The sequence below is a fragment of the Hippocampus bargibanti genome, linkage group LG15 (assembly GCF_051943395.1).
Source record: "Hippocampus bargibanti isolate YZ-2025 linkage group LG15, ASM5194339v1, whole genome shotgun sequence".
Classification (NCBI taxonomy): Eukaryota; Metazoa; Chordata; class Actinopteri; order Syngnathiformes; family Syngnathidae; genus Hippocampus; species Hippocampus bargibanti.
The window spans coordinates 5,220,060-5,235,019 of NC_142748.1; the positions used below are offsets into that span (position 1 = coordinate 5,220,060).

General features: G+C 42.3%; 2 protein-coding genes and 1 long non-coding RNA gene across 3 annotated transcripts in view; 2 read left to right on the forward strand and 1 right to left on the reverse strand.

Annotated features, from left to right (window-relative positions):
- Nucleotides 1-454: 454 nt before the first annotated feature.
- Nucleotides 455-2,547, reverse strand: bhlha15 (basic helix-loop-helix family, member a15). The gene is made up of 2 exons (XM_089015189.1): nucleotides 2,392-2,547; nucleotides 455-1,534 (listed from the first exon to the last, which is right to left on the reverse strand). The coding sequence occupies exon 2, from the start codon at nucleotides 1,493-1,495 to the stop codon at nucleotides 929-931; it is 567 nt and encodes a 188-aa protein (XP_088871315.1). The 5' UTR covers nucleotides 1,496-1,534; nucleotides 2,392-2,547; the 3' UTR covers nucleotides 455-928.
- Nucleotides 2,441-10,151, forward strand: LOC148887207 (uncharacterized). Its single transcript, XR_016117463.1, has 3 exons — nucleotides 2,441-2,574; nucleotides 5,432-5,563; nucleotides 9,820-10,151. It is a non-coding gene; the product is annotated as an uncharacterized LOC148887207 (long non-coding RNA).
- A 30-nt stretch (nucleotides 10,152-10,181) lies between these two features.
- LOC148887208 (glutamate receptor ionotropic, NMDA 2C-like) overlaps nucleotides 10,182-14,960 on the forward strand; it is a 32,919-nt gene continuing 28,140 nt past the window's right edge. The window contains exon 1 of the mRNA XM_089015190.1: nucleotides 10,182-10,390. The gene's annotated coding sequence lies outside the window, so the exon portion shown is untranslated. The remainder of the gene's footprint in view (nucleotides 10,391-14,960) is intronic.

Genomic DNA, 14,960 nt, shown 5'->3' on the forward strand with positions numbered 1-14,960 from the left:
GAGGCTTCGTCAGCAAACTAGAATTTGCTGGTACCACCGGCTTTAGATCTATATCCCTAATGTCCAGAAGTGGCGGTGTCAGACCTCTGCTTTGATAGGTCCCTTCTCTCAGGTTGAGGGGAGCAGAGGACGATTCCTTGAGGCTACACTGAATACTTCTTTTGTCCTGACTGATTATGGTCTATCACAGGCCCTGATTGCCCCATTCGCTCTGGTATCACCTCATCAGCATGACTAAGCCTATGTGGTAACGATTTAAGAACTCCGTTGTAAGCACGATCCAAATTAAACCTCACACAAGTACAGATGACTGCTGAAGAAACCTTTTCATCGATGGACCGCTCCTGTACGACAGAGCTTACACAGACCTGTCAGCAAGCTTTCTTTCTATCTATTTGAGTTACTTCCGGGTTGATTGATGATTAAATACCAGTCAATATATACAAGTGTTTATTGATATTAAAAATAACCTAACTCTTAAAACATTTCTGCAGACAAGTCAGACCAGTCAGTTGGGCGGTGGAAGGATTGGAACTCATCACCACCACAAGCAAATGAGCAAACACACTTCATTTAAATGCATGTGTTCCCTTCCTTACTTAAGTTCTGACTGAAGGCGATGCTCTGCATTTTTTTCTTCTCCAACTAACAAACAAAAAAAGCAGGAAGATCGCTCAATTACAAAGAATTTCCAGAACTAAGAAGTTAAAAAGAAACAAGACAGTCCAAAGATCTCGCCAAGTCGAGAGCACCTCACTCGGGTGTTTGCGCGCTGCAGTATTATCAAGTCAACTGGGCTCCTCCGGGACGTATCCTTCCTGATTGGACCCCTCAGCAGTGCACCTGCAGGAACTTCATTTGACCCCCCCCCAACCCCCACTTTTAACACAGTCCATGCTGATAAAAAGTCCTCCAGCCTTTTGCTATGCTAGCTGGTTTGTCTTAAAGCGTGCATGTGGGTGAGGTACTGGGTAAGACCCTCCTCGCCTTCCTCCTCCAGATGTTTCTGGTAGCACTGGAGCAGCTTGGCAGCGCTGGTTTCGGACGGGACCTCTCCAGCGGGGAGGCAGGCCCCTGACATGTCCAGGATGATGGAAGTCAAGGCCTTGATGTAGTTCTTTGCCAGCGTCAGCGTCTCAATCTTAGAGAGCTTTTTGTCCGTCTTCACATGCGGGATGGCCTCGCGTAACGCTTGGAAGGCATTGTTGAGTTTGTGCATGCGCTGGCGTTCCCGCTCGTTGCTCTCCAGGCGCCGGATGCTGCGCTCCTTCGTGGTGGAACTGCGGTGACGCCGACGACGACTTCCGCCCCCTCCTTGTCGTTTTCCCTCCCTGCTCCTCAAGGAACCTCTCCAGGAGCAGCCGATTCTCACAGAGGCCTCGGAGTCTTCTTGCTCACTGGAACCCGGTTCCGCTTCTGTGTCTGGTTCGAGATCTGGCTCCGGATCAGACCAGGTTCGACTGGATTGCTTCGCAGCTTTCCCTTTGGACTTCATCCTGCCGCTTTATCAGATTCTCCAAATAGGTCACAGTGTCTGTGAGTCGATGAAGATAAAGTGATGGATGAGACGCAATCGAAGCAGACAAGATGAAGTCACTTTTCATCATAAAGAAATCTCAAGGTATGCCTAAAAAAACAGATCCCAATCAACCACACCCTTTCAAATATACCCAGATGCACCTGCAAGGAAGATTATTCCACTCCAATGTCTTTAGGTCCCTTCTCATAAAACAAAGAGTCCAGGAATAATCCCAAACTCTATCAAGGGTTCGACAAAAACATTAGTCGATTTTGTGTATCCCGAAAGGTGAAAGTACTTTTTTTTTCTCCCCGCTGAAAAAATATTGACTTAATCCAAATAGGGAGTTGCTCGGTTTATACATTCTTCCAATGGTAAAGCTTGACAGTGGAGCTAATTATTGAATAATACACTTTTTCAAGACCAATAAGGTGCAAGTACGGTCTCCTATAAATGTATCTACCAGTTTGCTTTTTGAGTCAGTCTCCAAATGAAACACACATCCTGCTGTATCTAATCAGTCTCTTGCAGTGTGAAAACTCCACCATGCTGCCCGGTGAGCGTGCGCCCGCCTGGCTGCCTGACCCCCCACCCTCCCACCCCTTCCTTTGCTCCCGAGATAATGTCAATTTCAAGGTTAGACTGCACAAACAGCAACTCAAACAGATGACCAATTCACCCACTCCTTTATTGATCCGGCTGTTCAATGTTGCAATGGAATAGCTCCGTCAAGGGAAATGGATTTCAATCCTTAAATGTACCAAAAATATCTTTCAGAATATCATTAGTCAACTTTTAAGCTTGACCTCTTTTTTTTTTTAAGTGCATTTAATAGACACCTCTAATCAAAATAGTCCAACTTAGTTCCTTACCTTGAATTGAATGCTTCCTTTTCCCGATGCTTGCCTACAGAAAAAACTGGGCTTTGCAGTCAGCTATTGCACGCACCATCTCAAGTGGATGAGCAGATCGGGGAGAAAGTTGCGGTGCCATGCAGCGGACGCAACCCCCTGCAGATGTCAGTGCCACATGTGAGGGACCCGGTGCAGAATGAGGTACACGTAGCGCTCCACTTCGGCCTATCAGTGTGCAGCTCACAGACAAAAGCTCCACCCACAAACCATCACTCCCTCCTCCACATACGCACTATGATGGGCCCTACAAACTCCTGCAGTCACTTTATAGGAAAAGAAAGCTGTTTTTTTCGGCCTGCAACTCCCCCTTACACAATATTTCAGTTCATTAAAAATAGAGAATTACATGTGTGCACAAAACCAGCATAATTATGCAACCTATTTAATGGGCATAACCAAGCATACCTATCCAAGCTTGAGGTGATCAATGAGTCGTGAAGTATCTTTTGCAATCTCCACTTCCTAATTCCTTTCAATCGTGATTTTAAAACTCTATTTTTCTTGCCATCAGCATGAGTGTGAAGGGATGAGGTAGTGCGTGGGATGAGGTACATCACTAAACGGCAACATAATTCGAGCCACACCCCATCTTTAAATACAGTAAAGTCTCGTTATATCGATATCGGATATATCGATAGTCCCGGTTATATCGATACTATTTCTATGCAGGCATGGAGAAAATTACATGCAAACAGGGTCGGATATATCGATAGTCCCGGTTATATCGATATTTTTTCGGACTCCCTTGAATATCGATATAACGAGACTTTACTGTACAATCCATGTCATCAAACAGACCGGTTGGTCTCGAGGTCAGGCGTTGCACAAAAGGCCACTTGCATCCTGATTCGGAACAATAAACAGAAAGATTGAAGTACTCTCGTAATCAATCAATTCCTTGTAGGGAAATATTTACTCATAATGAGCATTGAATGATATTTTATGCTTGGTGGAGTATATGTGACAAGACTCTGGGACTTAAATCACAAAAGAAAATATTTCCTCTACCCTGAGTCTACCTTCCTGGAGTCGGCCAATCCTCCATGAAGCGTCTCCAGCTGGTCCAGAATGCTGCTGCTTGCCTCTTGACTGGTGCTCGTAAGAGGGAGCATATATCTCCTACTCTGAAATCCTTTCACTGGCTCCCGATACATTTTAACGTTCTTCCTAGCTATCTATCTAGCAGGGGTTTTACTCCCTGGTGTTTCTACTAACTTTGTCACTGATTTATTTCCTGTATATGATAGCTGTCCATGTTAAGCGCTTTGTTACAGCTTCAGCTATTGTTAAAGCGCTATATAAATCAATATATATTATACATACAAAGCAGAGTACAAATGGCAACCACATTACCTCTTGCCTTTGCAGTTTTTGTGCTTGACGGGGGGGCTTTGTGTACAGGTGTGACGCTCCCAACTCTTTAAAGAGCGCAGCTGCCCTGTCCTTGAGTAACTTGTTTGCGAGTGTGTGTGTGTGTGTGTGTGTCATACTGGTCCTGCCAGGTTTCCCCTCCTTCCCAGGTACACTGTATCTAATCAACCCAAACTCGTTGATGCTGGCTCTGTGGAAACATTATCTTCTAGTTTGAGTTTGTTCAGTTTCAAACTTGGTTAGCCCGAAGGCTTTGCGGTGTTTATTTAGTCACCACCGCCTTGATAAATTCAGAGCTGAATACACTTAAGTAAGTAGGCAAGCAAACATTGGCCTCTGCATAAAAAAAGAACGTCCGCCACTCCAAAAAGTAGCAACTGGACTACTTTTCAGCAAAGCAACATTTCGGTCACTCTGTGCGGTAGAAGTTGGCTTTAAACAGCCGCTTTGGATGTTGTGTCCGACTGGAAAGGTACCAGCAGGTCTTACGCAAGCAACTGTGTAATCACCGCGCGGTGGGCGATCGTGTCATTCCCACTACTGAGAATTCTGAACGCACCGTGATGTCACGGACAGCAGGTGCCTTGAATCCATTATAGTGCAGAAAGCAAAAAAGAGAAGCTCCCTGACTCATCGTGAAAGAGCAAAGAGGAGGGGGTGGAGTCGGGGGGGACGAAGATCTGGACCGCTTGTCACTTTTTCCATCAGGCCAAGGCCACGGGTCTGAGAGGAAAACAAGTATCGATGTCATGACGGGGCCATGGTGACAGAAAATGGAGGTGGCTTTTTAGCCAGGTTGATAGAAAAGCTGCATTTCACACCCCCAATGTGTTCTTGTAAATATGAACACCAACTAACTGGAGTATTTGTGTGAAGAAAAAGGTTGCAAAGATCAGAAGTTTTTTCTTGGACTGTGAACTGGCATGCATATGCAGTGTGGTGACAAAAATGTGTCAATAGCCTGCAGCGTTCAGGCTCAGTTGATCTCATGCTAACATTTGGAATGTACCGCCCTCAACTCTTTACATCCTCACTTTACCAAATGGTCACATTCATTTGGGACGTGGGCAAAAAGATATTAAAATTTCCCCTTAAAGTAACGTTCCTTTCCGTTAAAGTATTTCCATATTTAACAAGTCACAATTTTGTCAGAGTTTCCAAATGCAGTTCAAATAAGCCCGACAAAGTGTTGACATTACCTCCAGCCTTCCTTCTCAGGTCGTTGGGACCAGAGGCACATCTTTAAATTTGCAAAGTCATATTTTTGGAGGGTGTCGGGAGGTGCTGGACAGTTCCAATGCTTTCAAATTTATGTTAGAAAATATGTTATGTGAAGCACCAGTTGAACCCCTGCGACCTTTATACATTTATGAAAGCAACTCTCACAGAAATGCAGCAACCTCAAGCTTATTTACTTATTTACTTACGAATACACACACCCATCTACACACACCTACACTTCCTGCTTCACAACAGGATGCTCTTCTACTGATTTGGCAGCTTTTCTCCATTAGATGATACACAAACACATGCATTATGGGGTTACACTTGTTCCTGAATAAATATCAGGGCCCCATCTATCTACGGAAACAAATACGCAATCGGAAACTTTCTCCCCCACTCACAGGTAGCCTGGCAACCGCTGGATGAGTGACTCAGGAAAGGCAAGAGGGGGAGCTGACTCACAGTAGTTGTGACGTAAAGGATGTAGAAGGACGAGCGCATGCACCGGGCCATGAAACAATGTGAACCTGTTCAGGTGACTGAGCACTAACGCTGGGTAACAAGCAGGGGTTTTTCGCCCTTTAAAGCACATTTTCTATCCTAATATGTGACAAATGGGTTGTTCTGTTGATTTATTTAAAACTATGAGCTCAAAGAAGACAAAATAAATGAAAACCAGTAGGAAAAGGGGGATCAGTGGAGACATTAGGAGGAAGGAAATGCAGTACTACTTGGATTCCAAAAGATGGCCTCATTGGACGTGTATTCAGTATTCCTGCTGGTCAACAGTGAGGTGACCCAAAAAGATGCGTACCCATGAAAATTTCAATTATGGCTTTGATTAAAAAGCTATTGATTTCAAATTACAAGCACACATTATTCAGTTTATGGAAGACCATTCACCAAAGTTTCAGCTATTTCTGTCAATTTTTAGTCCATTTATGGCTTTCCCAAGATGTGTTCCAAATGTCCACCATTTCGTTGCAAGCAAACCTGTACTCGTCTAACAAAGTTGTCAATCACTTTTACACACTCCTCTTTTGGGAGTGTGACTCAAAAAGATGTGTCCTACTGAGTCCATCGCTGCAGTAATGTTTTAAAAAAAGATTATTAATTCATGCACCATGCTTAGTTAATTTGTTTTGTAATTTTTAAAATATGAACAAAGGCAAAGGTGATTTCATTTTGTCCAAGAGCAGAGGTGTCAAAGTCATTTTTTGCCGCGTGCCATTTTATAGTTAAGGTTTCTTCTTGAGGGCCGTTATGAATTTGGGGAGGCCATTAGAATGTTTAAGCCCCTCCACATATTACATATAGAGCGCACAACCAATTAATGAATAATTGGTTTTCAAATCTGAAGTCAAGAATAATGACTGTTATTGTGGTTTACATCCAAAAATATGACATTTTGGTCAGGATCTTAGCAAGTATCATGGAATTTCACAAGTTTGATTTGCTTTCGCGGGCCGAAAAAAAATTATGTGGCGGGCCGGATTTGGCCCCCGGGCCTTGACTTTGACACCTGTGTCCTAGAGGATTTTGCAATGCCCCATGCGAATTTAAGAGCATGGTCAACGAACTCAGGGTTGAACATAGACACAGATTTTAAACTAAACCAGCAAATTAGTGTCGGTGTGAATCACCAACTGTGTTGTTAATGAGATAAATGAGAGCCAGTGACTCCAGTTCTGGCTGTCTGTTTATTTCTGTTTCCATTTTCAAAATTGCTTTTTGAATCTTGACATGGCCTTGCACCTCCCTCCATTATAGACATGCTTCATTCTAGTTTTCCCCTGTCAACAGACCAAATGCTTTTAGTTGTCCCGAAGGCTCGCCAGGAGCTCAGAGGTTGTCGCGCCTTCTCAATTGCCGTTTCAAACCTGTCGTTTGAATTTCCGCTATGCATCAGATAGATCCTGAATTCATTCACTGCAAGACGATGTGCAAAAATGTGTCCACTCCAGTGCCAGGGTTTTTGTCATTGTCACTCAAACTGCAGGACCCACAGAATATTGAGTTTTAGGACTATATAAACATTCAAAGCAGCGTAAGATACCTTCGATTTTCTTCTTTCATCATAAAAAAAGAGTTAATTCCCAAATGATATGGGTCTGGAGTTATATGAGCTTGAAATGAGGGTGGCTGTCCAAAATACAATGCTATACATATTGGTTTATATCGCGCTTTAACAACAATTGAAGCTGGAACAAGGCGCTAACATGGAAGAAAAGAGAAATACTGCCCCTTGTGGAAGGGAAAAACATTGCCAGATGTCTGGCCAGCGCTATATCGGCACCCAAGCAAGAAAAAACAAAGCCCGAACTAATTAGAGAATGGCGCTCTGTCATTTTTCAATTCCTGATTAAATTAGTGAATGAGTTAAAATTAATGATTATTTGTGAAACTCATTAAAAAGAAATTAGTTTATTGCCTTTCAACCTAGCATTGCACATACATTTTTATTATGATTCTTATTTTCATGGTCCAATCTGTCCTTGTGTGTTTTATTTTCCTACAAACAGCAAAAGTAGAATCCGTTTAGGCAAAGATCCAGCAGATGGCCTAATTGTTTCTTTTTTTCCAGCATGATTGGCCACTTTTGACCGTGGTAATGATGTAGCCCTGAAAATACAAATCATTCTCTGTCTAGTAACAACCGATAAGCTCAGGTTACATAATTATTGTTTTTTAAAAATCTTAGGAAAACCAACAGGGAAAGATAAGTCAATGCCTTCCGAGCAAGGTCAAATTTAGTAGATGGAGTTCATCATATCTCCTTTCCAATATTGTTGCTGACAAGTGAAGGACAATTGTACAACAAAAATGTATCTTCACTTCTTTTGAGTTTGTATTTATATATACTGAACACTACATGTAGCTACAAGTATATCCGTGCATTCACAACAACAGCTGAAATGTTTCCAATGGATACCAAACAATTACGTTTACACTAACGTCGAGGTGCAGGGAGGGGGGAAATGTGAACCTTTGACTATAATACATAGCAACTTTGACACAGATAACCTTGGAAAAGAACGTCATCTCAGAGCGCCGTTGGCTTATGTGGAACTGTCGCAGCTTGGAATTGAAGCGGATTTACGCGGGACAGGATATGTGGGATGTAAGACAATCTCTTTCGTCAATGGATGCTACAGCTCCGTGTTCAACATTTAGCTTGTAGTAGACGTGCACATTCCACCATGACGTCCCTGATCCACTGGTGAAAAGGATGCTTTGATCCTTTCCTCTTTCGTCTAGAACTGCTTAATGCGACAAAGAGGGTACAGAAAATACTTCAGATGGAATAACTGTCTGTGCTTATGTGTGTGAATTCAATACATAATTTTTGCATTGCAAAATTATATGTTCGCATTAGTTTGGTCACGCTAGGGTTCACATTTACACATACACACACAGTGACACTTTTAATGACCCTCCCTTAAAGTTATAAAGTGAAAAATGTGTCTATGCATGACTTTAATGACTTTTAAAATTAGCTGGACGTTTTTTTTTTTTTAAATTAGTGGCTAACTCTTTGCCTAGACAGGTATGGATGCCATTTGGGAAGGCAGAGTAGTTGTTTTTAGCTTGGAGCATTTGTAAAGTTGCTGATGATAGTGCTGACATCAACTCCTCCTTTCCCACCCTTTCTAAATGAATACATTAGAACGGAAATATTAGTCAAAAATCTGTTGTGAGGCATCACGCCGCCACTGAAAACCAAAATCATAAATAGTGTTGATTTAATGTCTCCTAATCACTTAAATGAGCACGTCTGTGAAAGTAGACCCCCCACACCCTCACCTGTCTGTATTCAGCACGCCTGAGTCACCTGATCACAAATGTTCTATTTTAACTGGCATGTGCGTATTTATAGCTAAAAAGGCCCGTCACCTGACCACGCCGTGAGGCTTTCATCACTAGAAGCGACTCTTTAAAAACCATCAAAAACGCCCGTCGGACGGTTTGAGCGTGACAGGCGTGACTAATGTAAAAAAATAAAAAGTGAAGATGCACAGAGTTTCTTTCTCTCCAGTCTTTGCTGTTGTGAAATGCTTTTCGATCTCAAGTGATTGCTTTTTATCTCCAAACTGAGATGTTTGTGCATTACAAACACAAAGTACATGTCTCCACTTGTCATAAAAAAACAATATTATTGGATTCAAACAATGGATTCCAGAATGGATGACTTCACATATTGGGATTGAAGCTCAGTAGTATTGTGTTTTTAAATGCCTGGATGCAAAAGGGAATGCATTATTGATGAAGCTGGCATATTATTTAAGTAGGCTTCAAACTATTCCTGCTTGAATCAATTGATTTTCTGGTTGGCTACAATATGCTTGGCAGAATTTATAAGACTCAATAAAAACTGGCTTAAACCGCCCTTCAACAAAAAACAAACTTGTATAACAGTTACACAAATGTATCCATCAATATATTTTTACATGTGTGTCAAATAAAATACTGTAATATATTTCACGTTTTTTTTTTCTCCCCTCCTCCCATCAGAAGAGCAGATTGAGGGATCTAGGGGTGTTCAACGGGGGCAGCGGCCACATTCCCATTCATGGCATTCATTTCAGACCTGTTGATGGTGCAGGAAACGAAGGTAACTGAGCAATGTCGGGGTGAGGTTGGGTTTGCAACATGGGACAGGTGGCCATGATGAGAAAAAGTGAAAAATGACGAGGAAATGCTGAGCGGAGTGAGTCTAGTGGCTAGGGGGAGGAGGAGGAGCGAGTGAGCGGGCTAAATCCTCACACTATTATTATCCCGACTCACATACAGCCCCTTCCTGTGATGGAGCGCACGGAGTCGAGATGAAAAGGTGAAACGAGCGGGATTACGACGCCACCCAACTCTTCAATCCTCCCCAAAAATAACAGAAGGGGAAAAAAAGAAGAAATCAACAGGGTGAGGACCTGCAAGTGCTTTGTACTTGCCCCCTTATGACATCAGGACCAGCTTTGCAATTCTCCTTTTTTGATGTGGTCTTCAGGTTGCTCATCATCCCTATGGAATACAAGATGGAGAACTTTTTTCTAGACCCAAACCCCACGGAGTTCAGTCCGAGTCGGAAAAGGGGGATACGCTACAGGAGAGCCGAGATGGGAAAACAACCAAGTAACCTATCTACCACTTTAGCTCCTCATCTATATCACGCCGTACATTTCCACATCCTGGGATATCATCCTCGACCTGTATGCACGCAGAAGAAGATGCACATAGCAAGTGACCGCGCTCACTTACAAGGACGCTAAAGTTAGGTACCGCCATCCAACGCCAAATCAGCTGTGGAAGGATCGACGTGGAGAATGGAGTGTCGGGAGTTAGTGCTGGATGGCCATGTGAACCCCAGGTGAGTGCTTTACACACACACATACACACATCAATCTTTACTTAGCCAATACACATTTTCATCTTCATCTAATCTCCTGACATACTACCATGACAAAAAAAAATTGATACACACATGAATGATGTACCTTCTGTCATCTAGCAGCATTTCATTGCTCTTCCTGTCACTATAGATCGATCCATACCGTATTTGTAACAAATCAAAATATTTGTGACTAATTTTCGTGAAAATTAATGTGGAGCAGCACAGTGGTTGTAATTCACTTCCATTGATAGTTAATCCGTTTAAAACCAATTCATCATCTTTCAATATGGATTATTAATGAGATTTATACAAAAATCAGTACTTCCGCTCAACTCATTGAATTGCCCCATAACAGCCCTCATTTTTCTCCATTACGATAGACGTTTAAGAACATTTGACTAAAGATCCACTCCGCATACGACGGTGGCTTAAAAAAAAATATCAGAATTAGAATCATCTTTAGTGCCAAGTATGTGGAACACACAAGGAATTTGTCTCCGGTAGAACACGCTGCACTAGTATCATCAAAAAATGGAGAAAAATGGAGGCACTATACACTATATTTCTTACATATCAAAGTTCTATTATACGGTCTCATGTACGACACTTAACATGCTTTATTTATAAGTACCAACTCGTTACAGGCAAGGAATTAATATACCCCCATAACATTTCTACGTCAATGTATGAGAGCAGCAATACGTCTGTGTAAGCTCTCAGTCGTACGGGAGTGGTCCATCGATGAGAAGGTTTCTTCAGCCGTCATCTGTACTAACTACCAACTAGCATTGAAGGTAGAGAAAAGCAGTCAAAACATATCAGGAGAGCACTAACTGGGGGTACCCTCAGTGGTCATTCAACAAATGTCAGAAAGAAAGAATAAGGAATGAAACCAAAAATTCTCAAGATACAAAAAGGAGAGGAGTAGCAGTACCTTACATTGCAGGAGTTTCTGAAAAATTACAGAGTCCTTTGGCAACACAAAATTTCTACTTATTTCAAACCGATAAACACGTTAAGGCAAAAATTGGTGCATCCAAAAGATAGGCTACCATATGACAGCAGCACTTTTATTGTCAATTTTTGCCAAAGTGTCAGAAAGCCAATTGCCCCCCCCCCCCCCATCCCCTCCAAGTCACTCATCTTGCGCGTTCGCCAATGATTTCCTGTAAAGCTGTCAAATCTTCGCGAGCGGCACCCCCACGCAGAATAGGGGTGAGGCTTAAATGCTAATTGTGATGAATGCGCGTGGCGGGAGACGTCTTTCCGTAATAAGGTCTGGAGTTTGGTGGTGACGTGCTCGCATACTATTTTTTTTTTTTGTACGCAAAAGAGATTATTAGCCTTGATTGCTAACGAGTGTGGCGCTGTGATTTGTCTGTGTTATTTTTTTCTCCTATTTTTAGATAAATAAAAAAAAATATATTAAACTAGCTACAATACCAATTGTAGTATTAGTATTTGATGTGTGCCTTTAACTCATTCACGACCGGACGTGCAAAAATGTGTCCACTCCAGTGCCAGGGTTTTTGTCATTGTCACTCGAATTCTAGGACCCACAGAACATTGAGTTTTAGGACTACATAAACATTCAATACAATATTAGAAACCTTAGGCTCTCATTTGTCATCAGAAAAAAAGAGTTAATTCTTAAATTATATGGGTCTGAAGTTATATGAGCTTGAAATGAGGGTGGCTGTCCAAAATACAATGCAATGCAGACATATTGGTTGATATAGCGCTTTAATAACAGCTGAAGCTGGAAAAAAAGCGCTAACATGGAAAAAAAGGGAAATGCTTCCCCCTTGTGAAAGGGAAACATATTGCCAGAGGTCTGACCAGTGCTTTATCGGCCCCAAAATAAGAGAAAACAAAACCCTAACAAATTCGGTAATTGCGCTCTACGTCATATTTTCAATTCGCAAATAAATTCTCAAATGGCAGTGAATGAGTTAAGGGCCGTGGCCTAGTTAGTGATGTCAGAAACTGGCCTGTCTTTGCGTGAGCGTCTGGGTGCGAGTTTTGACCACTTGCTACTCCTTGCGTGTGTTTTCATTTCCTAAATTTGGTGAACAGTATCAGTTTGATAGGAGTGCACTTTGTCCATATGTAGCAACATTACAAGAGTTGGGCCATTTTATCCCCAACTTTTTAGGTAAAGGTACAGCTTTTAGGCCACATGTTGCTAAACCTTCGGTGATGATGGTGGTGGCGGCGCTCATCCCGTCAAGTAGATCCTCTCCGCTCATTTTCTCAGCCTACCCTGCGGGGACTCAGCATGAGGACTCCATCACGTCGCAGCTTAGCGCGTAAACGACTTGACTGCTGTGTAGTGCGCCGACGTGCAGCATGTGTGTGTGTGTATGCGTCCCTCGCGAGGCGCTTACCAGACACGTCTGCTGGCATTTCCCCTCCAACAGGTTGTCACGGCGGAAAGAACAAAGGCTGGAAAGGCCACGTAGACCTCGTGGAGCTGGATATTTCGTGTCGAGTTTAAAAGATTGCAGCCAAAAAATAGCTTATAAATGGGCACAATCACAATCTGAAGATATGGCTGACATCGTTTTAGTTCCTGTGTGTTTTCTGGCATGACCTTTTGACCTTCCTACCAGAGAGCAAAACACTACAATACTCGTCCGCCATTTTTATTCCCCTCATAAACCTTACCACCGTGTCATTTTTACATTTGAGTCTAATCACGACATTTAGCAACAAAAGGCCTTCCAATGTGCTTTGTCTACATCAGATTAAACACGCACAATGAAAGCCCATTCTATGTCGCAATGCCGCTTATCCATCCAGGGCCTTTGACAAGCACACAAACACGCACACACACGCAGCAGTAATCTGCATCATCTAGCAGAGATTAAACTGTTAAAGGAACGCTCGATAGGCTTGCCGGCTTTGTGCTCGCCTTCCCCCGGTTAGCATTTATTTACTTATTATCGTGGCGAATACAGAGGGTTGTTTTCTAATTCGGAGGAGAGATTTCACGGGGCAGATGCAGCGTACGAGGTATTATGTGCATACGCACAAAAAGGCTAATGTCACATTTCAAATGTTTCCACATTGAAAGGAATCAAAATGCTAATAATCCAATTCAATCGTGTGTAACTTGTGTAACTTCAACTACTAAATGAATGGAAACAGGTTAAAAGTGACTGTAAAGTGTCCCTGAGAGCTTTAAAATGTATTATTATTATTATTATTATTATTATTATTATTATTATTATTATTATTAATTATTATTATTATTATTGTGCCTTCTGCCTCTAGCGGAAAAGAAACACTCATTCTGCCCATCACTGTACTTCACTGCCATAGATTGTAAATCCTAGATTAGGTTAGATTAGATTAAATGAGCCTTTATTCGTCTCACAATGGAGAAATCTACATTTCACAGCAGCAAAAACAAAATACAGGAGCGCCAAATGACACAACACAAAGACATAGAGCGTCATTCAATTTTAAGCACTTTCTGCACCTTTTTTGTTACACGAAGCAGTTCTAGATGAAAGAGGAGAGGATCGAAGCATAATCTTCACCAGTGGATCAGCAACGTCATGGTGGAATTTGCACTTATGCTACAAGCTAAGTTTTGAAAGTAATCACGAAGCTGTAGCATACATTGACAAAAAGAGATTGTCTCACATCTCCTGTCCCATGTAAATCCGCTTCAAATTCCAAGCCGCGACTTCAATTCCTTTTCATCGCGGGCTCTAACACAGTCTGCTCCTTGATGAATGTCTTGGCCAAAAATGCTACAAAGATATCTTATTTGCCAGTTCAATTAAATTGGGTCATTTCATTCACCGATGTTCCACGACGCAGCGATTGCAAATAGCAGATATAATCACATCAAGCGAAATCCAAATTCTATAGTACGTAAAACAAAACCACAGGCTTTTTCCTCCTTCCATCTTTTCTCCATGCGTGACCCCTCCGAGCTGATCTCGCCGCTAATAACCGCCGCTTTGTTTTTTTTTTTTTTTTTTTACGCTGCGCACCTCAAAGCCCGCGAGCATCAAAACCTTATTAAGATGAATGATTGATAGCCCGCCAACGGTAGCGAGGCCACGCTTAACACGCTCGGCTGTTGCTTTGAATCAAAGCCTGGATGTGTTGTTAATTATCCCACAGGTCTCTGATGGCGGCGGACGTTGCCGACACGTCGGTGCCCTATCATGGTAGTCGACGGCAAATCTTTATAGGTTATGAGAGGGCCCACCTGCGCCGTATAAAGGGGCCACGCTATATCAAAGCTATTGATTTGTCAAGGAAAGATCTTCAAACGATTTTTGTTTCAACAGCATGCAAATGGTGAGGGGGTCATGTGACCAATGGCCTACGTTTTCTGGAATACACTCACCCTCTTTTGGGTCACCGGTGGATACAAAAGTATTACATCTTCTTTAATATACGCCTATCAAACAAGTAACATGAAAGGACAACCGACAACCGACGTTCCGGGCAAGTTGTGTCCATAATTTGTAAAATGGCTTCAAATGACTTCTACTGAGCGTATTTTACAAAGATTCCACCGCAT